Source organism: Chiloscyllium plagiosum, unplaced genomic scaffold (assembly GCF_037043375.1).
Source record: "Chiloscyllium plagiosum isolate Xiang-an unplaced genomic scaffold, Cpla_swu_hap1 HiC_scaffold_24, whole genome shotgun sequence".
Taxonomy (NCBI): Eukaryota; Metazoa; Chordata; class Chondrichthyes; order Orectolobiformes; family Hemiscylliidae; genus Chiloscyllium; species Chiloscyllium plagiosum.
In genome coordinates this window covers 35,570,021-35,592,511 of record NW_028270162.1, presented here as the reverse complement: position 1 = coordinate 35,592,511, position 22,491 = coordinate 35,570,021, and the positions used below count along the sequence as shown (strand labels likewise).

Here is a 22,491-nt window from a genome sequence, read left to right as displayed (position 1 = left end):
ACATTTCTGCCCTGGGAAAAAAGCCTCTGGCTTTCCACTCTATCTATGCCTCTCAACATCTTGTACACTTCTATCAAGTCACCTCTCATCCTTCTTTGCTCCAACAGAAAAGCCCCAGCTCCCTCAACCTTTCTTCAGAAGATATGCCCTCCAGTCCAGCCAGTATCCTGGTAAATCTCCTCTGCACCTTGTCTAAAGCTCCCACATCTTTCCTATGATGAGGCGACCAGAACTGAACACAATATTCCACTTAAGAGCCTTATTCACAGGCAGGCCAGTCACCAGCGTGGAAGCCAACAACTCTGTTGTATTTGCTTGCGGGGTCCTGAAGGATTGAGCTTGTCCCTCATTGTCAGTCACTGGGCTACCCTGTGCAACCATGGCCGATGTCTCCATTATGCAACCCCCTGACCTAGGCTCATTGTAGGTGCGGTGTAATCAATTCTTCCACCAAGGCCGTTATCAATCCGACAACAGGCCTCCTGAAGACGGTTCTGGTACCTGGATCAGTCTGGAGGGGCCTTACTGTATGGTCCAGACAGATGTGCTGCATATTCCTAGCATGCTGTGCTCTGCAGAACTGGAGAAAGCTAAGAGGGGATGTGATGGGTGTTGAAGAGGTAGGGGAATGGTAGCAGTCTTCTGAGGAGGGGGAGTGTGAGGACATTGAGCAGGAGGATTGTCCCCTTCAGCGTGATTGAGTGGTGCAGCATCAGGCACAACAAGTTAATGCAGAACCTAACTGGCATGTGGTTTCAATAGATGCTGAAGTCATTGTTCATTGACTGCAAATTTGTTGTTGGTCAAAAGTCTCTTATTCCCAGAAGCAAATGTACCTTATTTTTAATAATAAAAACAAAGAACTATGGCTACTGGAAAACTGCAACAAAAACAAAGAGGAGAGAGTGGGGTTGGAATTGTGAGATAGGCTGAGAAGTCAGGGCAGCTGGTGATGGTCAGTGAACCATCCCCATATCCCAGAACCGAGTTCTTCAATCAGACACTGTCCTCATTTTATATTTCCCTGTTTAATAGTCATTTTACTAGAATGTTTTCAGAATTATTTCCTTAATGTATGTTCTAATTTCCAGTATAAAATTACATTTTGTTGCAGCATGAAAACTCCGGAGCTTCTGGTTAGCCACTAAATATGTTAATGTTTTGTATCCTATTTTAAAAAAAAAAGAACAGTGCTCTGTTCCTCTTTTAAAAGATGCCAATGTCACCACCTCTCCATTCTTTGAATAGGATATCATTGGTGTTAGGTCCCATATTTTCAATAAGAGTAGTTTGAATCATGGGGTGGATTCAGGTAATCTTTATTGTGATTTACAAGTCAGTTACAGTACATAGCAAGTACATAACAGTACATGACTTCAGAATGTCTTAACTATTAAACTTAGAGCACACACACTTTCCTTTGAATACTGTTGGTCGGTAGAGCCGAGTTATCCCTTTGTAATTGGCTCTCTGGTGCATCATCTTCCGTCAGCAATTTCAATGTATTTCCATATAAACTAATCATATTACTGATGGACAGGCTTGTGGTCCACTCTTGGTCCTTCATGATGTTTTGTCAGACCTTCTTATCTATCTTCTGAAAACTTTTCACAATGGATACTGTATTCAAGTAACATTTGCTAGTTGCATTGTATTAACTGCCAGTTATTTGGATGCCTACTGATTACTTAAGGAACTTTTTAAAATTTCTCATTAGAGAATTCAGGAGAATATTGATTTTTGATCAGTCCCAACAAGGTTATGTGGTTACACCTAATGTAGAATTCTTTAGCTAACAAGTTGTGTCTTAATGTGATCATTCAATCCACATTCCTAGGTCTGCTAATCTCTGTATCCATTCCTCCCTGTAGTTACTTGGGGGTTGCTTTTACTATCTGAAACAAGTTGAAATCTCTTGCTCTAATGCTTTTAGTGATTTTTGTTGTGTGTGTGTGTGTGTATATACGTAGATCTATGTCTATGATTTGTCTGAAGAGTCTTAATTAAAAACTACTCTTAATATTGTAACAAATTTATTAAGCAAACAGCTCATTAATGTGAAATGTTCTTATCTATGTAAGCAATTGCAGCTGCACGTACTAGCTCATTTTAAGTAACCTTGATTATACAGAAATACTATTGTTCTATTGCTGAGACTACATTAAGCAAATATTTTCCCACATGCTCTAACTACTGTCAGCCATGTTCTACTGCATTAGCTGTGGCCATTTTGTGCCACTCAGTCATGGGCAGCCCTAACAATTGGTGAGAATCATTCCAATCATAGGGGTGCAGATTGCTCTTCCTAGCAATGATAGCAGCCTTGATGAATTTGTTCAGTTTCCAGATTATTCCTTTTTTTTTGTTGTGCTCCACCCTCTACCTGTCCTTTTAACTTCTTTCTGACTGACCTCATTACTTTATAAATGCTTACCGGGGTGGCCTGTCTATAGAGTATTCAAAGCCGAACGTGCCAGAAATACTCAATAGGCTGGGTGGCTTAAGAGGAAGGGGAGATGGACTTCTTGTTTCAGATCGCTAATGATTCAGAAGTTTTGTTTCTCCCTGCACAGATGCTGCCAGATTTGAATATTTCAAGCATTTTCTGTTTTTGTCTCTGACTTCCAGCATCTGTGCAGTGGTGACCTTTTTTAACCTGTCCTCTGCAATCTACCATCTCAGCTGAGCACTGAGACTGCCTGTGAAGAATGCCATAAGATGCCTGCTGTTCACTAATAGCTTCACTATGTTTAAAACAATGTAAGTTTGTTCGTGTAAAAGTTCTGGACTGATTATTTTCTAACAACATTGCAAGCATGCATGGACATAATTACAAGGCAAAACTAAAACTGTAATTACATTGGAAAGTAATTAGAAAATGTTTCTTTTAATGAAACTGCCCTTTTCCTGCAATGGTTTCTTTCCAAATGCAAAGATGTTTCAATTAGTATTTAATTCTAATTACCATGTTTTGACGAAATCTCTAAATGCTTTCATTTGGAATGCAGAATATTTAACATTTAAAAAGCATGGCTTTCAGGAGGTTAGGATTTTATTAATCAGGGTGCAACCTATTCATTTGTGAGAGGTTAATTCAACACCCTAATTCACAAAGGCTTTTGTTGTGGACTCCAAGACTGTCCTTTTCTTTCATATCAGTGGTTTAATGCTTCAAAAACCACCATAGTTTTGAGACATCATATTCAATCTATAGAGTTGTACACTGCAAATAATTGTGCATCATACCAAATATTTAGTAACTTTCTTTAGGTTATCCTTGTGTTTCAATGGTGCTGACCTTTAATAAAAATATTTTTTCATTTTGTAATTTAATCATGGTTCTGAAAATATTGCTATCTTGCTTAAATTATAATATGTTTATACTTAAATTCATGAATATCTTCAAATGATGAAGAGAGGAACAGGTTTTGTAAAAGACATCTGAATTCTACATTACAAATATCTATTGATGAGAATTGAGGCAGATATGGCTGTTGTGCTTTCCAAATGGTAATATTAACAATCTGTCTCCTGGACTGAAACTGATGTAGGTTCCATTTATTTGAAGATCTAAAATAGAATTGCTCATTGGACAGATTTGTTAGAGGTTCAGTACTATTTGTTTTGGAATAATGTAGCTGTGCACTTTCTTACACATACATGCTGCTGCATGCTGGACTGATGCAGGCTGCTAGTCCCACGTTCTACATCCTAGTTACTTGTTAATTAGCATATTCTCTTCTTACAATGATAGCAAAACAGTGGGAGTGCTAAATTTAAACAAAAAATATAGAATTGTTAGAGCAGAACCTCCTAATATGTACTACAGACAAAGTATGTAGATCGGCAAGAGTATTCCACATTCAGCTAAGCATCGAAACATCTCCATTCCTATGCCTGTAAAGACCCTGACATTAGGGAACAAACCATTAGCTGATAAAGGAGCTTATATGTGTTTTGAACTGTAATGTAAATTATTCCTTAGTAGATCCTTGAAAGTTTTTTCTACTTCAAAGTCATTTTCCTTTTGAAGAAAGATGCCTGTTGTTCAAGAGGCTTTTTTTGGTATAATTCCATTTGAATTTAGAAACTTTTGAATTTGGAGAGCTCGCCAACTGGTCTTGAAATTTCACATTTAAGGTAGATTGAAACTGTGGTTGTGGCTATGTTGGATCTTCAAAAGCAAAGTAGTACAAATCGGAAATAAATACTGAAGGTGTTAGCAGATTGCTGAGTAGGTCCAGCGTTCTTGTACCTCTGGGCTCTGCCAGGGTTTCCTGGTGCGAGTAAGCTGTTCCCACAGCTTGGAACCTGAAATTGTACAACATGAGCACTGATGGTGGACACAATCCAGGAGAGTTCCACGCAGCTATACCTTTTGCTGCTCACCACAGTTAATTACATAATAAATACGCAGCACTTTGAAACTGGTGAAAATGGAACCTCACTTACCCTAACCTCTCTCGAAATTAGAAAAATTTATTTCCATACAGCCCTGGTCTTAACATGGCCTTATTGGAATAGATCTCTTTCTTTTGCCTGCACTGCCTCCACATGCTCTTGTTTCCAGTTCTCTCTGTGATTCACTGCCTGCCTAGTGTTTCCAATAGGGGGGGGGCAGTTTAGCAGAATTGGCTGGATGGTTGTTTTGCAGAGCAGTGTGATGCCAACAGCATGGGTTCAAATGCTGTCACTGGCTGAGGTTACCATGAAGGACTCTCCTTCTCAACCTCACCTGAGGTATCATGACCCTCTGATTAAATCCCCACCAATTGTCTCTTTCGTTTTAATGACCTAAGGGGCAACATTTTCAGAGGGTGGTATGAAATGAGCTGCCAGAGGAAGTGGTAGAGGCTGGATGGATCTATGCATACGAAGGGTTTAGAGAGATATGGGCCAGTGCTAGCAAATGGGGACTCACCTGGATTGGGATTTCTGGTTGGCATGGATGAGTTGGACTGAAGAGTCTGTTTGCGTGTGTACATCTGTATGACTGTATGACATGATTCTTATCTCTGAGAGAGCAGATCTATGGTCTAATAATGCTTTGGAGACAACTGACCCTATGAAGCCCTGTGTCCTCAGGCTTGACAACCACATAGGAAATGATTAGATTAGATTACTTTACAGTGTGGAAACAGGCCCTTCGGCCCAACAAGTCCACACCAACCCGCTGAAGCGCAACCCACCCATAACCCTACATTTACCCCTTACCTAACACTACGGGCAATTTAGCATGGCCAATTCACCTGACCTGCACATCTTTGGACTGTGGGAGGAAACCGGAGCACCCGGAGGAAACCCACACAGACACGGGGAGAACGTACAAACTCCACACAGTCAGTCGCCTGAGGCAGGAATTGAACCCGGGTCTCTGCTGCTGTGAGGCAGCAGTGCTAACCACTGTGCCGCCCACATAATAGTTGCTGATAAACTTGTTAAATATCTGCCTTTTACTCTATCAACCTCTCCCATTCATGAGGAAGTAAGATGGATTGTTCTGATCCATTTATGAATTTAAGGGACATTTGTAGCTATTCACAATTAAATTTCTTTTTATTACAGCTGATTCAGCGTTGACTGTCACGTTTGGGATGTACATTAGTAAAATAACTGGGTTTCACTTTTCCTTGTATCATGTTTTCCATTTAACTTAAATCTTGCATAGTTTTCAGGTAACAAGTATTCACCATTTCAGAATGCAGGTAAACCTGCTTCAGAATATCACATCCAAGATGCATTTTGTACTAGTTCCAACATATTTACCAAAAAAACTATTTTCAGATCACATTATGCTAATTGAGTCAGAATTTATTTGCATGCTTCTATAGCTCACAAGTTTCTTCTGTCCCTTGGTGTAGAAAGCCATGAGGAACTCATACAGCACTGATTATGATCATTTTTTGATTTAAAGGACACTCAATGCAAAATCTAATGTTCCGCAAGCATAGCTATGGTACATAGGTTAATGTCATTTAATCAGTATTAGGGTAAAACAAGTAAAGATGACAGCTTAAAAACTGGAAGATACTGCAGTTAGGTGGTAGTGTGGGGTTTTTAAAAAAAAGAGAAACTGGAAAGAAAAAAAAATAAACTGGAAGACAATGTATGATTTTAATGCAGTTTGCAATATGCAGAGTTTAGCTGAAACTTTATTGCTGGAACAGCACAGCAGGTCAGGCAGCATCTAGGGAACAGAAGATTCGACGTTTCGGGCACATGCCCTTCTTCGGGCATGTGCCCGAAACGTCGAATCTTCTGTTCCCTAGATGCTGCCTGACCTGCTGTGCTGTTCCAGCAATAAAGTTTCAGCTTTGATCTCCAGCGTCTGCAGACCTCACTTTCTCCTCGAATATGCAGAGTTTAAACACTTTTAAAAAGCTTGAAATGCTGGTGGTCAGTTATTTTAAAATTTTAACTTATTGAAGGACTGATTCGATTTCAGCAATGTGCTTTTCTTGAAATAATGTATTACCCATAAATTCCAGGTGAGCTGAAAGGCAGTTTGTGATCATTCTTCTGTTTAGTCTGCATTAGCGTGGTACAGCTGTTATTGTTGTTGTCAGACAGTTGATTCATTGATAACATTTAGGCAAGAGACTAGGTCAATTTGAGAATTGGTCATTAGCTGCAACCTGACTGAATGTTGAGCTGTTAATCATTATTAGCAGTCCCTGCACTTCTCGGTTTGTCGGGTGTTTTAAAGGATGCTGTGTTTTGCAGAGAGGCGTGCACCACCAGGGGGCAGTCGTGTTGCACCATTATACAATGCCAAACCAAGGCTAAGTATGAACGTGATTGAAGAAAGCCTTTACAATTTTGTTACTTATATTTTAGAGAGAAAAATCCCATCATTTAATTCAGTTCGCTCTCCTGCTGAGTTTAAGTCGAAATAAACTTTCTTAGAATTATGTATTGAGTGTTTGCATATTATAAGTAGCAACTGCAATTTCCACTTATAGCAAGATTCTTGTTTTGTACTTTTTAAAATCGACAATTTTACAAATAATTTTGGGAGATGTTGCTTCCAAAAAATAATTATTAATGCAAGATGACTTTTACGCAGGGGTAATTTTAATTGTAATAGTCTAGCAACCTAGAGATTTAAGTTCAAGGTACCTATGACAATGTGAGATATGGAATTCAAATATTTGTGAGCTATTCATGACTATCCTGCTACCTTTATCTGTTCTGACCCACAGTGGTGATTTCAGTGTGACCGAACAACTGATGCTTGAGGCCTGGTGAAACATAGCTTCAGAGCAACTACAACTGAACAATAAGTGTCCCATACCCGCATTCTACAAACCATTAAGAGGCAGCCAGCACACTTTTTTTTAGCTGGTGAAAAGTTGGTGACAATTAAAGTATGGCTTCCCTGATCTTTGTTGATCTCCTGCTCTCTCTTTCAATTACTGGATAAAGGTGGCACCAAATATATGCTGCACACATTTCCTCCAAATTTATCAGTTGTAGGTAATGATTTGTCCTTTGTAAAGATGTAACATGACGACAAATTTCGCTCTTTTAGTGTGGAAAATCTGCATCGCAGCTTTTCACATACTTGAGGCAATTTGTCACTCACACTTCCTGAGCAAGTTGATGTTAAACTTCTGATGTAGTTAGCTTCCTTTCCATGAGAATGCTTCAAATGCTGCACAGGATTGAGACTCCCAACTATTTATTGATCCATTGTTAGCCACAGGAGTTGGAGATGAGACCTCACGCACCTGATTAAGAGGGTGGATGAGATGTAGCCCCATGTTTTGGGGTTGTAGGGACCGTAGGCTTTGTCTGTTTGATGGGGTTGTGTAAGAGGTTGGGAAAAATGTGGGTGCAGGGAGACAAGTGCACAAACGTATAATTCATCTGCAAGTGGTGTGGTGTGGGGAAGGAACAGCCTTTGCTTGCTTCAGCATTGGGTGTCCACCTGTGGCTGAGAGGCTGTTGTTTTGCATTTGCATTTAATAGTTTACGCAGTGTACCAGGCAGCATGACATTGTTTAGCCATTTTAAATCTACATGCAGTTCTTTAAGAGTGACTAAGGGACTGCTGGGCCTCATCAATGTCTGTTTAGCGCAGCAGTGCACCAACATATGGTGTCAATAGGAATGATGTGAGACTTCCCTCTCCATACAGTGATGTGTCATTTCTCTTGTTCAGGCTATTGTATAAGTACATGAATAATTTCCAGTGTAAGATGGCTTAACACTTAACTGGAGTGTAACAGCAAGTGAGCACTGCAAGGACATGATATTACAGCCGCAAGTTCTAGCTATCGATGTCTCAAAAAGTATTATCTCTTCACAGGGCACGCTCATCCAGCATCTAAAGGAGCACATTCTCCATGGCAACATGAGCAGCAATGATGTCATTATCTACTACTCTACAGTAAGTGCAGATTATTGTGTGCATAAATAACGTACAGAATGGGAAGCTGCACCACCTTCTCTGTTGTAGCAGCATAAATAAATCTCTGTGCTTGTCAACGCTTGTCATTTCATTTACATAACCAAGGGCAGCTAGGGCCTTTCTGTAAAACACAAATGATTATACTTGAATTTGTTTTCGTTCCATTTGAGTTGGGGTGGGGAAAGAGCTTCAATTGACCATGAAATTAAAAGAGCAGTGTAACACAGCTATTGTCACTTCATTGTGTTTTCTGCTCACCTCATGTTATTGTCAGTGACTACCTTCGGCATCACCTGTATACACAGCAGTGGTGTCCATTTTCAGACTTTGTTCTTGCATTCAATGGTAGTTGGTGGTCTAGTGGTAATGTCACTGGACTGTTAATCCAGAGACCCAGCTAATGTTTTGAGGATCTCATTTCAAATCTTGGCACAGCAGATGGTGAAATTTGAACTCAATAATACTCTGGAACTGAGAGTCAGGAAAAACCTATCTGTTCACGAATGACCTTCAGGGAAGGAAATGCTGCCATCCTTACCTGGTCTGGACTCAAGGCACACAGCAATATGATTCTTAACTGCCAACTGGACAATTAGGAATGAGCAATAAGTATTGGCCTCACCAGTGATGCTCATCCCATGAATGAACGAGTTAGAAAAAAATCACTTTTATATCTGAGGTCATAAAATGCTGTTTACTGCTTTCACCCATGTTACCTTTTGTACATTTTTGTTTAGTCTGCTGTTGCTTTTCTTTCCTCCATCCCTCTTTCTTTACATTGACCCCCTGATTTGATCCATTCAGAGTCTAGTTGTCTGACTATCCATCCACATGTGAATGCTGACAGTTCTGGCATTGACCTGTATCGTTCTTGTGGTGACTGGAACTTGTGTGAATTGATGATCCAAGAGGATTTGTCCAATTTCTTCCTGCCCTGAAAATCAGATGCCTTGCTGCAGTAGGAGCATTGTAACCCCTACCTTGGTCCCGATTTCTTCTTGCTGTGTTATGTTGTTTTTCTGTCTTTTTTTTTTGCTCCCCAGCCCCACTGTATTTATTTTCTTTCACTTGCTCCTGAGATCTTGCCACCCAGTGAGCCTTCTTCACCATGCATGAAGTATGGGTTACAAATTCCTCTAAAGAAAATGCACAATCTCAACACTATTTATCCCATCCCTGATAGGAGTTGGAAATATTTAAGTGTGGAAGGACACTTGCCACTTCTGAGGCTATATCCACCATCGAGTTCATGAATTCCCGTGGAGGTGAGAGCCTCGGCTGATCTGAGAATGTTGTTCTATTGTTTCATACATGAATGTAACAAGCTGACATACCCCAATGGAGCAGCGGTTTACTGTGTATGTTACTTAGTAAATGAATAGAATTTGCCACAAGTTAACCCACATCTTTGTCTGAGCATCCAAACCACCGCAGTTCAAAAGCCGGTCATTGTTAATCTCAGATTTTATTCTTACACAAAATTCAACAAGCAATATGACTGATGAGTGAACCTTTATAACTTATTTTGCTAAAAGTTTACTTGAATCCGCCACCCCACCCCTGACCCCAGTTGCTTGATGTTGTGGTAAACTGATCTTTACCTTTCTGTTCATGAATAGCAGCCATTCCCATGATATACTTGATGGTGTAATTGTTTCATGAATTCCCAATTTTTTTTTGCAATCTTTATTCCTCTTTCTTCCTGTCTTGCCTCCTCTGAAATGAAAGCAAGAATAGGCCATTTAATAATATTTATTGTAATTTAAATGCAAGTTGCACTGTAAATGCAAACTGTTGGTCTTTCTGACCTGTTCCTCTGCAGTTTTTTATCTGATGTTGCACTCATCCATGAAACCAGTGGCACCAAGTTTGGGAATCCGCTCATGTTTCTAGTTGCACCTTTTCTAATAATGTCACCTGACTGTTGAATGAAGCTGCATTTTTTTTTCCCACTGTTTTTTCCAGATTGGCTGGATGATGTGGAACTGGCTTTTATCAGCTCTTGCTACAGGGGCCTCCATTGTCCTGTATGATGGCTCTCCACTTGTTCCTTCCCCAAATGTGCTGTGGGACTTGGTTGACAAGCTTGGGTAAGATGTTGTTTCTCTGTGACAACACACAACAATGTAAAGGGGAGGGTTGAAATAGATCATAATAACGCAAGATGAGGAGAAATTCATTCACCCAGAGGGTGGTAAGCCTGTGGAATTCTTTGTCAGAGAAAGGAGTTGAACCCAAAGCAATGAATGCCTTCATGAAGGAGTTAAACTTAGGTCTTGAGGCTAAAGGGATCAAAGGGAATGGGGAGAAAGTGGGAACTGGGGACTGAGTTGAATGACCACCCAGGATCAGATTGAATGAGAGAACAGGCTTGATGGGTTGAATGTCTACCCTGCACTTAGTCTGTATTTTGACTAACTTATGAAGATTAAAATGGCTTTCATATCCTATACCTGATGCATCAAGTAGAAATACAGAAAGCGCATCCAATGTTCATTATCTTGAGCTCAGAACTGATTAAGGTGCGTTCTGATGGATTTTGGATGCAGTGCAATGAATTCTGCCTGGCATTAAATGTAACTCCAATACAACCAAGTACATATCGTAAAGTATGCTTTATATTATGTGAACATACATTTACAGTTCTTTTTTTAAAATAAGAGAAATTACATCAGTTCAATACAAACTTTTTTGTTTTCTTATTGCAAGCAATTTGACTTTGCTGTATCAAAAACTGCTAAGTAGTTGAAAGTAGAGCTTCTCTTTTTTTAATCATTCTACATTTGAATCTGGGGCAGACTTAGCCATTCTTTGAAATGCAGTGTTATTGTAAATTTATTTTAATAGGACTAGAATGATTATTCTGTTTGAGATTTTCTGAGACTGTATGAACAGGCAGGGTGTCACAGCACCTGGGCATCTGCAGTCATTGTTTTTAACCTCTGTGTCACAGCACCCCCTATCTTCTCCAAGTGCAATTGCTACGAATCAAACTCTTAAACTGTTTCAGACCAAAGCAAGAATTCAGCAACTTTTAGGTGTAAAAGGCCAATGTTTGAATTGACCAATTCGCAAAATACCAATTAAAGGGGAAAAACATTCATACTGCATGAATGGGGAGTGCTGATTGGTTAGGATATATATCATCCTATCAGCGAAATAAATCAACAAATAGCTATCAGCTATTTTGTTGATTTGAAACCTATGCAGTGTGTGTATATGTTAGACTGGCTATGAATGAATACATGTACCTTCTAGTGTACACAAACGTGGATACTGAACCTGACTGACAATTCTAAATTAATTGTCAGTATGGTTCTTCACACAGTCACGATAAGTTGGTAGCCATAAGTAACATTCCTGATGAAAGGCTTGTGCCTAAAATGTCGACTTTCCTGCTCCTCTGATACTGCCTGACTTGCTGTGTTCTTCCAGCGCCACATTTTCAGGCTCTGACTGCCCAGCTCTGCAGTCCTCACTTTCTCCCAGTCACAAGTGACAGCCATTTCCAGATTCATTACTCAGGGAAATGCCCTTAGAAATCAGAGTCAATGTACCAGACTTAAACAAAGTCTGACATTTAACTGCCATTAACCACTAATGGGTGCATTCTACATGGCAACACCTTAGTCAACTCATCAGCGTTCTCCTCTTCTGTTCTACAAATTTTTTTTTCCCTTTTTTTTTGGGTGATTGTTGAAAAATGTCCTGAAGAGTACGTGATGAAATGCTTTGACAAATTTTTTTTCTCAGCAATACTCATAATTCTAAAGTAGCAAACAGCTATTTCTAAGCTTGTTATTCTCCATCCAAATTTGTCTAAAGGAGTGTAATAGCAATTTGTAATTTACATGTTAATTCTGATGCTGATATGAGGATTGTTCCCAGCCAAATCCCTTTTGTATTTTGAAGAAAATTGAATGCATGATTGTCTCTCTTGTGGCTGCAAATGTGTTTAGTTCATGATGAGATGACTGCATTTCGTATAATGAATTAAGTTCTTGTGTATTTTAATGGGCGTCATTGAAAGCTGACAGCTCCTAGCAGATTTCCAGAGTTTTTCCTGAGACAAATACCTTTAATCATACATAGTTGATGTTGGTGTAACTTTGAAGCCAATAACACAAATCGTTTTGAAAATGCATTGATTTTACAGTTCTCTAGAATCATTTAGCCCATTTTCTCTTAATGTTTTTTGACTTCGTTAAAATACTCAGGTGTTATGTTTGTCAAATTGTTGCTTGGAAGAAGCATAGGGTATGAGATTTTGCATAGAGGTATTGATTGCAATATTTAATACCTTTTCAAATTAACTGAGTGTGATGTCTGGTAGCGTGTCTATTTTGGAAGCCCTAGCTTTCTGCATGTTAAACTCTTGTATGCTGCTGATATGCTTCCAAAATAGCAACCTCATTTCATTTTTATGTATCATTAATATGAATTCTAGGGGATTTGCCCAGCTTATTTAATTAATGTTTTTCTGGTGGTGTAAATGTGAACTGTTGCACCTATAAATTGTTTTTAAAGTGAAAAGTTCGTTTTTGGTGTCTTTCAACTTATTAAAATATTATAGCCGTTATAATTCAACTAATTAGATGAATATTAGCTATCAGTGGACACGAATGGTTGAGCTAGTAAGGTTGTTGAAGGAGCTCATGGGGTCATAATAGCCACCATCTATCTAAAAGACTAAGATAATTGTGTAAAAATTGTATGTGACTATTAATTTGTCTTCAACAAAAAATAATTTGACAATAGTAAGGGAGGCTATGTTCAACTGATATACTATTAAAATCTTGACCAGTTACTTTTAAACATTGCAGTTTAACATTTTGATGAATAACTTATCCAGGATAATAGTGTTTCAGGAACTAACTTTGCTACATCCTTCACCCATGAGTAAGAACAAATTGATTTTTTTTTAAACTAAGGATTGACAAGAATTGTATCATTATTTAGAAGACAAACTATGATGTTAGTGATTGGGGTTTGGTAGAAGAGAGAAATAGAGCAGTCTAACACTTGACACTACTGCCTTTGACCAAGCTAATAAAGGTTTATTTCAATGATTTTAAATGGGTTAAGTATCATCCTTCAACAGAACCCTTGTTGAATAGGAAACACTAAATTGCAGTTTGTTGCCAAACTGTCTGTGTACCAGTGCTAACCAGAACTGAAAGCTAATTTAAATAAGCTTCATTTTGAAGAAGGTTTGGAAAATGGTTAATTTTAACTTTTCATTGTAATACAATCACAAATACTTGAACATGAGACCATTAGAACATTAGAACTTGGAGTAGGAGGAGGCAATCTGGACCCTTGAGCCTGCTCTGCCATTTAATAAGACCATGGCTGATCTTTTCATGGCCTTAGCTCCACTTACTCGTCCTCTCACCATAACCTTTTTTTTTGAACACTAAAGGAATTATCTATCTTAGTTTTAAAAACATTTATTGTGGAAGCCTCAACAACTTCCCTGGGCAAGGAATTCCATAAATTCACAACCCTCAGGGTGAAGAAATTCTTTCTCAATTTAGTCTTAAATCTGCTTCCTGTAGTTTTGAGGTGATGCCCTCTTGTCCTGGTTTCACCTGCCAGTAGAAACATCCTCTCTACATCTATCTTATCTATACCCTTCATAATTTTATATGTTTCTGTAAGATCCCCTCCCCCCCCACGTTCTTTTAAATTCCAATGAATATAATCCCAGTCTACTCAGTCTCTTCTCATAAGCCAACCCCCTCAACTCCAGAATCAGCCCTGTGAAACTCCTCTGCACCCCCTCCAGTGCCAGTACATTCTTTCTCAAAAATGCATGCACTCCAGGTGTGGCCTCACCAACACCCTATATAGCTGCAACATAACCTCTCTGCTTTTACACTCAATCCCTTCAGCAATGAAGGACAAAATTCTATTTGCCGCTTTAATTGCCTGTTGCACCTGCAGACCAACCTTCTGTGATTCATGCACAAGGATACTCTGGTTCCTCTGCAGCAGCATTGAAAGCTGATCTAAATCTGTCTGACAGAGCTGACTTGCAGATATTGAAAGTTGATTCCAATGAGTTTCATTTTGAAGAGAGTTTGGAAAATTATTATTTATTTTAATTATTCGTTGTAATCATAAGTGGTGGGAAGCTTAGCTAAAACTGCTATATGTCCATAATGCCACAGCCACAAGTTCATTGTTCCACTGTTCTATCCTTTTAATGTGATTTTTATTTTTGCTTTTGTGAATTATTGATATACAGTAATCATAAAATTGGAGTAGTTTGTTTTGCAAATTTAGATCACTTTCACTTAATGGAATGAATCTTGCAGACAAATAAAAAGTATGAGAAAAATGACTTTCATTGCAGCACAGGGGAAAAGTGCAGTGCCAATAAACTGGAATGCTTCTTTATGGCTGAGGCAATAAATTAAGCTCATATTGATATCAAGTGTAAATGGAGACTGTGCACTAGCTGTGGTAACCAGATACACAGGGCACTAAAATGCAGGCTGACTGTGTGTAAGGTAATATCTAAGGGACACTCTCTGGCATTGCCAAAAGACCAGGTGTTCGAGAGTGTGGGGTGGGGGTAAAGGGGAGAGTGAGGAGGTGCAGTAGTGCTGTCTCATCTGTGAATTTAGAGTCACCAAGAGAACTGCCCACACACACACATTGAAAGTTTTCCCTGCAGTGGCCTCACCAGCAGATTCCAAGTCAACGAACAAAAACAGAAATTGCTGGAAAAGCTCAGGTCTGGCAGCATCTTTGGAGAGAAATCAGAGTGAACGTTCCGGGTTGAGTGACCCCTTCCCCAGAACAGATCTTTCTGTTGGTGCTGCCAGACCTGCGTATCCACCAATTTCTGCTTTTGTTTCTGATTTAAGCATCTGCAATTTTTCTTTGGCAGATTTCACATGCCTGCTTTGTTTTTTGAAAAAAAAAGGGACAAATGCTGCTTGGATGCCAAGAAACAGGATAAACATCCCATTTAGGGAACAAACACAGAAAACGCTGGACAAATCCAGCAGGTTTGGTAGTGTCTGGGGAGAGAGGGAGCTAATGTTTCAAGTCCACTACAACCACCTCATCAGAGCTGAACACAAAATTTGGAGACGCCGGTGTTGGACTGGGATGTACAAAGTTAAAAATCACACAACACAAAGTTATAGTCGAACAAGTTTATTTCGAAGCACTAGCTTTCGAAGCGTAGCTCCTTCATCAGACAAAACCACCTGACGAAGGATAAGCACTCTGAAAGTTAGTACTTCCAAATGAATCTGTTGGACTATAACCTGGTGTTGTATGATTTTTAACTTTGAACCCAAAATGTTATTTTTGTTTCTTCACAGACGCTGCCAGGCCTGCTGAGATTTTTCCAGCATTTTCTGTGTTTGTTTGAGATTTCCAGCATTTGAGGTAATTTTGCTTTTATTTCTACCAATCAATGGGTATGGCTAGGTTCTTACAAAAATCACACCCAGCAGCTGGTTGCCCTGCCAAAACGACATGAACCCAGAATGCATATTATTCTGCCTAATGGTGGTTGTCTCCATGAGTGGTTCTGAACAGAGCACATTGAACTGATTTTTTTGTATTCATTAGAACCAACCAGCATGTGAGTACTGATATGTCATATTTGTAATGGCAAGCTTAGATTTTATTTTCCTATTAGTATCCTTTCAAAGGCTTCAGGAAACTATGCTTTATCATTCAGAATAGACTAACAAGGTTTACTGCTCCTTGGAAGCTGCCTGAACTGCTGTGCTCTTCCAGCACCACTAATTCAGAATCTGGTTTCCAGCATCTGCAGCCATTGTTTTTACCTAACAAGATATTAAGATGACCGGCAAGAATCAATTGACTTCTGCAAATTCACTGATTTTTCTGCAATAAGGCCAAATACGTGAACTGTGAACTATTCTTTTGCTACAACCTGTAAATGTGCACTAGTCTCTAGAACTGCACCTTTCTTTGTGTTTTTATTATGTTATTAGCAGAGTAGATGAGGGTAAGCTACAGGAAATGGTGCGTACCGATTTCTAGTTGGCTTTCAAAAAGGTCCCCATACAGGAGGTCATTAAACAAAATAGTGCACATTGGAAAAAGGGAGATATACTAGTAAGGATTGAGGATTTTTTTAATGGAAAGAAAACAGAGTCAAAATAAATGAATCATTCTCAGATTGGCAGGCTGTGACTGGGGGGGGGGGTGGGTGCAAGGATCTATGCTCGGGCCCTAGATCTCTCCGATCTATATTAATGATTTGGACATGAGGACCGATAATGATATTTCCAAGTTTACAGCTGACTGAAAACGGAGTTGTAATGTGAGTTGTGAGGTGGTTTCAAGGGAATTTGGAGACTTTGAGTAAATTTGGGTCATGTGAAGTTGTCAACTTTTGTAGTTAGAATGGAGGTGTAGATCCTCTCTTTAAATATTTGAGAAGTTGGGCAATGTTAAATTTCAAAATGACTTGAATGTCCTTGAATCATAACTCACTGAAAGCTGACATACAGATGCAGCAAACAGTCATGAAGGCAAATGAAGATCACATCGACAGTGGCTCAGTGATTAGCACTGCTGCCTCACAGGTCGAGGGACACTGGTATGGTTCCAGCCTTTGGCGACTGTCTGTGTGGAGTGTGCACATTCTCCCCATGTCTGTGTGGGTTTCCTCTGGGTGCTCTGGTATCCTCCCACAATCCAAAGGTGTGCAGGTTAGGTGAATTGGCCATGATAATTGCCATAGGTTATTGAGTCAGGGGTAAATGTAGGTTAAGGGAATGGGGTCTGGGTGGGTTGCTCTTCAGAGAGTCATTGTGAACTTATTGGGCTGAAGGGCCTGTTTCCACTCTGTAGGGATTCTAATTCAAATACAGTCTTGCTTCAGTAATATTGAACTTTATTGAGACTGCCCCTGCAGTATTGTGACATTTTTGGTCCCCTTAACCAAGGAATGGCATACTTGCCATAGAGGGGATGTAACAAATGGTCACCAGACTAATTACAATGATGGGCAGGAGAATCGATGTTTCGTAATCTGATGAAGGGCTTTTGCTCAAACCGTCAATTCTCTTGCTCCTCGGATGCTGCCTGACCTGCTGTGCTTTTCCAGCACCACACTCTCGACTCTAATCTCCAGAATCTGCAGTCCTCGTTTTTGCCTAATTACAATGAGGAGATATTGAAGTGACTGGCCCTGGATTGTCTATGATTTAGAAAAAATGAGAGGTGATTTCATTGAAACTTCCTAAATGGCTAGACAGAATAGATACAGGAGTTGTTATTGTGGTGGGGATATCTAGAACCAGGGGAGACTATCTCATCATAAAGGGGAAGGCCCTTTTAAGACTGAAATGAGAAGGAATTTTTTAACTGTGAATGATGAATCTTTGCAATTGTGCACCTGAGATGGCTGTGGAAGTTTAGCCCTTGTTAATGTTCAAGACGGAGATCAATAGATTGCTACAATATAAGGTCGATAGACAAATAGGTTGCTGAAGCTTTTCATTGAGCTCTCTCCATTTCGTTAATATTCAAGATCTGTATTAGCAAGCAACCCTGGAGTTATAATCAGCGGTAGCAAAACTGATGTCACTGGGAATCAATGGAATATATTCTGCTGGTTGACATTATACCTGGCATGGGGGAAGGTGGTTTTAGTTGTTTTGAGGCCAATTGTCTTGGTTCCAGGACAACTCTGCAAGAGTTCTTCAGGTAATTTCCAAGGCGTAATCATATTCCACTGCTTCATCAATGGAACTTCCCTCCAACATTAGGTCAGAAATAGAGAAGTTCACTGATGATGGCATGATGTTTAATACTATTTATGGCTTCTTCATGCTGAAACAGTGTGTCTTAATGTGCAGCAAGACCTGGATAGCATTCAGGCTTGGGCTGATAAATAGCAAGTGCCAGCAATGACAATCTCCAGCAAAGGAGAACCTAATAATCACTCCTTGACATTCAATGGCATTTCATAATTGAATCCCTCACTGTTAAAATCCTGTAGGTTACTATTGACCAGAAAGTGATTTGGATCTGCCATGTAAATACTGTGCCGAGATGAGTTGGACAGAGGCTGGGAATTTTGCAGAGAGTGACTTGCCTACTGATTCACCTATCGGAGAGGGGAAAGATATAAAATAAACCTAAGGGGCAACTTTTTCACACAGAGTGTTAAGTGTAAGAAATGAGCTGCCAGAGGAAGTGGTGGAGGCTGGCACAATTGCAACATTTAAAAAGCATTTGGATGGGTATATGAATAGGAAGGGTTTGGAGGGATATGGGCTGGGTGCTGGCAGGTGGGACTAGATTGGGTTGGGCTATCTGGTCGGCATGGACAGGTTGGACCGAAGGGTCTGTTTCAGTGCAGTACATCTCTATGACTCTACCTACAAGGTAAAAGGCAGGAGTGTGATCGAATACTATTCACTTAGTTGGATGAGTGTATATACAACAACGTTCAAGAAGGTGGACACCATCCAGGTAAAAAGCAGTCTGTTTGCTGGGAGTCCTGTCCAACAACTAAAATGTTAGTAGTGGCAGCAGTATGTACCATAGGTGGGAAGTATTGCAGCAACTCGCAAAGGTTCCTTTCACTGCACCTTCCAAACTATTAATCTATGTCACGGAGAAGGTAAAGGTCCATAAATGCATGGGGAACACCAGTGCTTGTGCCTTCCATTCTGCGAAAGGATCACTGGCCCCAAAATGTTAACTTTGATTTCTCTCTGTCAGGTGCTGGCAGACCTGCTGAGCTTTTCCAGCAATTTCTCTTTTTACCAATGCCTGTGAGTTTTTCTCCAAGATGCATGGAACTATATTACTGTTCCTTATTTGTTGCTGGATTATGATCATGGAATTCTTTCCCTAGCAGAATTGTGAGGGCGAAAGTGGGTACTGCAGATGCTGGAGATTAAAGTCAAGATTAGAGTGGTGCTGCCAAAGCACGGCAGGTCAGGCAGCATCCGAGGAGCAGGAAAATCGATTTTCAGGCAAAAGACCTTCATCAGGAGTGAGGCTGGGAGCCTCTGGGGTGGAGAGATAAATGGGAGGGGGTTGGGGCTGGGGGGGGGAAGGTAGCTGAAAGTGCAAAAGCTGGTTGAGGATGTGGCTGAAGAGCTTCAGGGCAGAGGAGATGACCTGGGGGTTGCAGTGTGAGAGAGAGAGACTCAGAGATCCTTGTAGAGAGAGGAGGAAAACTTCTTCAAGGTAGGCTCCCAGCCTCATTGCTGATGAAGGGCTTTTATCTGAAACATCAATTTTCCTACTCCTGGAATGCTGCCTCACCTGCTGTGCTTTTCCAGCACTACTCTGATCTTGACTCTAATCTCCAGCATCTGGAGTACCCACTTTTGCCTAGATGATTTTAACCTTACTGCGCATCCTCTTCCAAGGATGCCTACCTTGATGTTTTCCGCCTCCCTCTACAAGGATCTCAGTAAGTCTCTCTCTCTCTCTCTCTCTCTCTCTCTCTCTCTCTCTCTCTCTCTCTCTCTCTCTCTCTCTCTCTCTCTCTCTCTCTCTCTCTCACTAAGAGGTGAAGTAGACAGCAAAGAAGATTACCTCCGATTGATCAGGTGGGCCAATGGGCTGAGAAGGTGCTGCATTTTGGGAAAGCAAATCTTAGCAGGATTTATACACTTAATGGTAAGGTCCTAGGGAGTGTTGCTGAACAAAGAGACCTTGGAGTGCAGGTTCAAAGCTCCTTGAAAGTGGAGTCATAGGTAGATAGGACAGTGAGGAAGGCGTTTGGTATGCTTTCCTTTATTGGTCAGAGTATTGAGTACAGGAGTTGGGAGGTCATGTTGCGGCTGTACAGGACATTGGTTAGGCCACTGTTGGAATATTGTGTGCAATTCTGGTCTCCTTCCTATCGGAAAGATGTTGTGAAACTTGAAAGGGTTCAGAAAAGATTTACAAGGATGTTGCCAGGGTTGGAGGATTTGAGCTACAGGGAGAGGCTGAACAGGCTGGGGCTTTTTTTTCTCTGGAACGTCAGAGGCTGAGGGGTGACCTTATAGAGGTTTATAAAATGATAAGGGGCATGGATAGGATAAATAGAGAGAGTCTTTCCCCTGGGGTTGGGGAGTCCAGAACTAGAGGGTGTAAGTTTAGGGTGAGGGGAAAGATATAAAAGAGACCTAAGGGGCAACTTTTTCACACAGAGGGTGGTACGAGTATGGAATGAGCTACCAGACGAATTGGTGGAGGCTGGTACAATTGCAACATTTACAAGGCATTTGGATGGGTATGTGAATAGGAAGGGTTTGGAGGGATATGGGCCTGGTGCTGGCAGGTGGGACTAGATTGGGTTGGGATATCTGGTCGGCATGGACGGTTGGACCGAAGGGTCTGTTTCCATGCTGTACATCTCTATAACTCTATAATTGATATTTTACCCAGGGATTTTATGATATGGATATGTCTGGGAGTAATACAAGACCTTGAGCAAAATACATCACTTGGTTTATATATTGTGGCTTAATGGAAAATAAAGGTTTAGCTTGTGTAATAAATCTGTAATGCATATTGATGCATTTGTGGCAAAATTTTGTTTTTGTAGTTTCATACAATCAGAAGGCAAAAGAACAGTTACATAGGTAATTCCATCAATAATGTCTACCTTATCCATTGGAAAGTAACATGCAGAATTAGCATTGCATGTGTATAGACTAATGAATTAAAAAAAGAACTGCAGATGCTGAAGATCTGAAATAAAAATAGAAAAAGCTGAAGAAATTCTAGTTTTGAAGAAGGTCCATCAGACTCAAAACATTAATTCTGCTTTCTCTCCATAGATAATGCCAGACCTATTGAGTTTTTTCAGCAATTTCTATTTTTGTTATAGGCTAATGAAGGTGACTGGTGTTTGGTAAATAGGGAAAATACTAATGTTCATCAGTTAGTATGAAGAACTCTGCATAAGTTTCACTGCGATGCTATATGCTGCCAAATCCCTTTGCTTATTATCTGCAGGTTTAAATGGAACCTGTTTTATTGAGGGAAGCTTGTATACCTGTGTGATACTGTGTCATACAATTTGACATTGTATGTTTGCCTTTTTTTAAACTTAATTGAAGGTACTGAACCGACTTGAAGGGAAATGCCAGTAACATGTTGAACTTATAAGTGAAGATTTGGATTGAAGGATCTAAAGTTACGTTTCTGATTGGAACATGATACTTCAGTGTGGTCCTGGTCAGATAATTTATAAGGGTGGAAAATATTGCCTCTTATTCCTTTCCATCTATTTATTCCCTTTTTTTGTGGTTAATTTCTTGTAATTTTGATAATAAGGAAAGCATAAAGGCGTAATTGTTGAATTTCTGCCCTTACTATGACAGACTTCTTTAAGAAGTCAAGCTTAGCTATTTTGAATACATTGACAGTAACACTAGGGTAAGGTTATAATTGGCAAAAGTGAGGACTGCAGATGCTGGAGATCAGCGTCAAGATTAGAGTGGTGCTGGAAAAGCACTAAGGGTCAGGCAGTATCCGAGGAGCAGGAAAATTGACGTTTCGGGCAAAAGCCCTTCATCAGGTATACCTTTCCTGATGAAGGGCTTTTGCCTGAAACGTCGATTTTCCTGCTTCTCGGATGCTGCCTGACTTGCTGTGCTTTTCGAGCACCACTCTAGTACAGTTATAATCTTAGTCAAGGTTAATCTCAAGATTTGTTTGCACATTTCATGTTACTATCTAAATTTGAACAACAGCGTGCAATATCATTCCAGTTTTCAGATGAAAAGAATTGGTACTTTTTCCCAGCATCTTGATGCTCCATTTTAAAGGGCTGTGTTATGTTCCTTGTAAACTATGTCCCAATAACTATCTTTTTTAAAAGATGAAAGGAACCCCTCTGGACAACTTTTCACTTTTTAAAAACTTTTTCCTGTAACAAATGAACTAATTAATGTTGAAATAAAGGATCAAGGATATTTCAAATTTTAAAAAGTATGTTTCACTTTAAATAGTTTGTACAACAGAGATATATCTCTGAGTTACAAATGTTCACATGACTTTTTTACAAAGTTGGACCATGTACAATCTCTGTCTTCCCCACTTTCCCCTTGTTTGTGGAA

At 39.9% G+C, this 22,491-nt stretch overlaps 1 protein-coding gene across 2 annotated transcripts in view; it reads left to right on the top strand.

Moving 5' to 3' along the window:
* The window catches only part of aacs (acetoacetyl-CoA synthetase), a 156,787-nt gene that overhangs the window by 86,374 nt on the left and 47,922 nt on the right, over positions 1–22,491 (top strand). For both annotated transcript variants that reach the window (XM_088000067.1, XM_043715807.2), the window contains exons 9-10: positions 8,312–8,392; positions 10,379–10,503. In XM_088000067.1, coding sequence (XP_087856193.1) covers positions 8,312–8,392; positions 10,379–10,503 — 206 coding nt within the window. The remainder of the gene's footprint in view (positions 1–8,311; positions 8,393–10,378; positions 10,504–22,491) is intronic.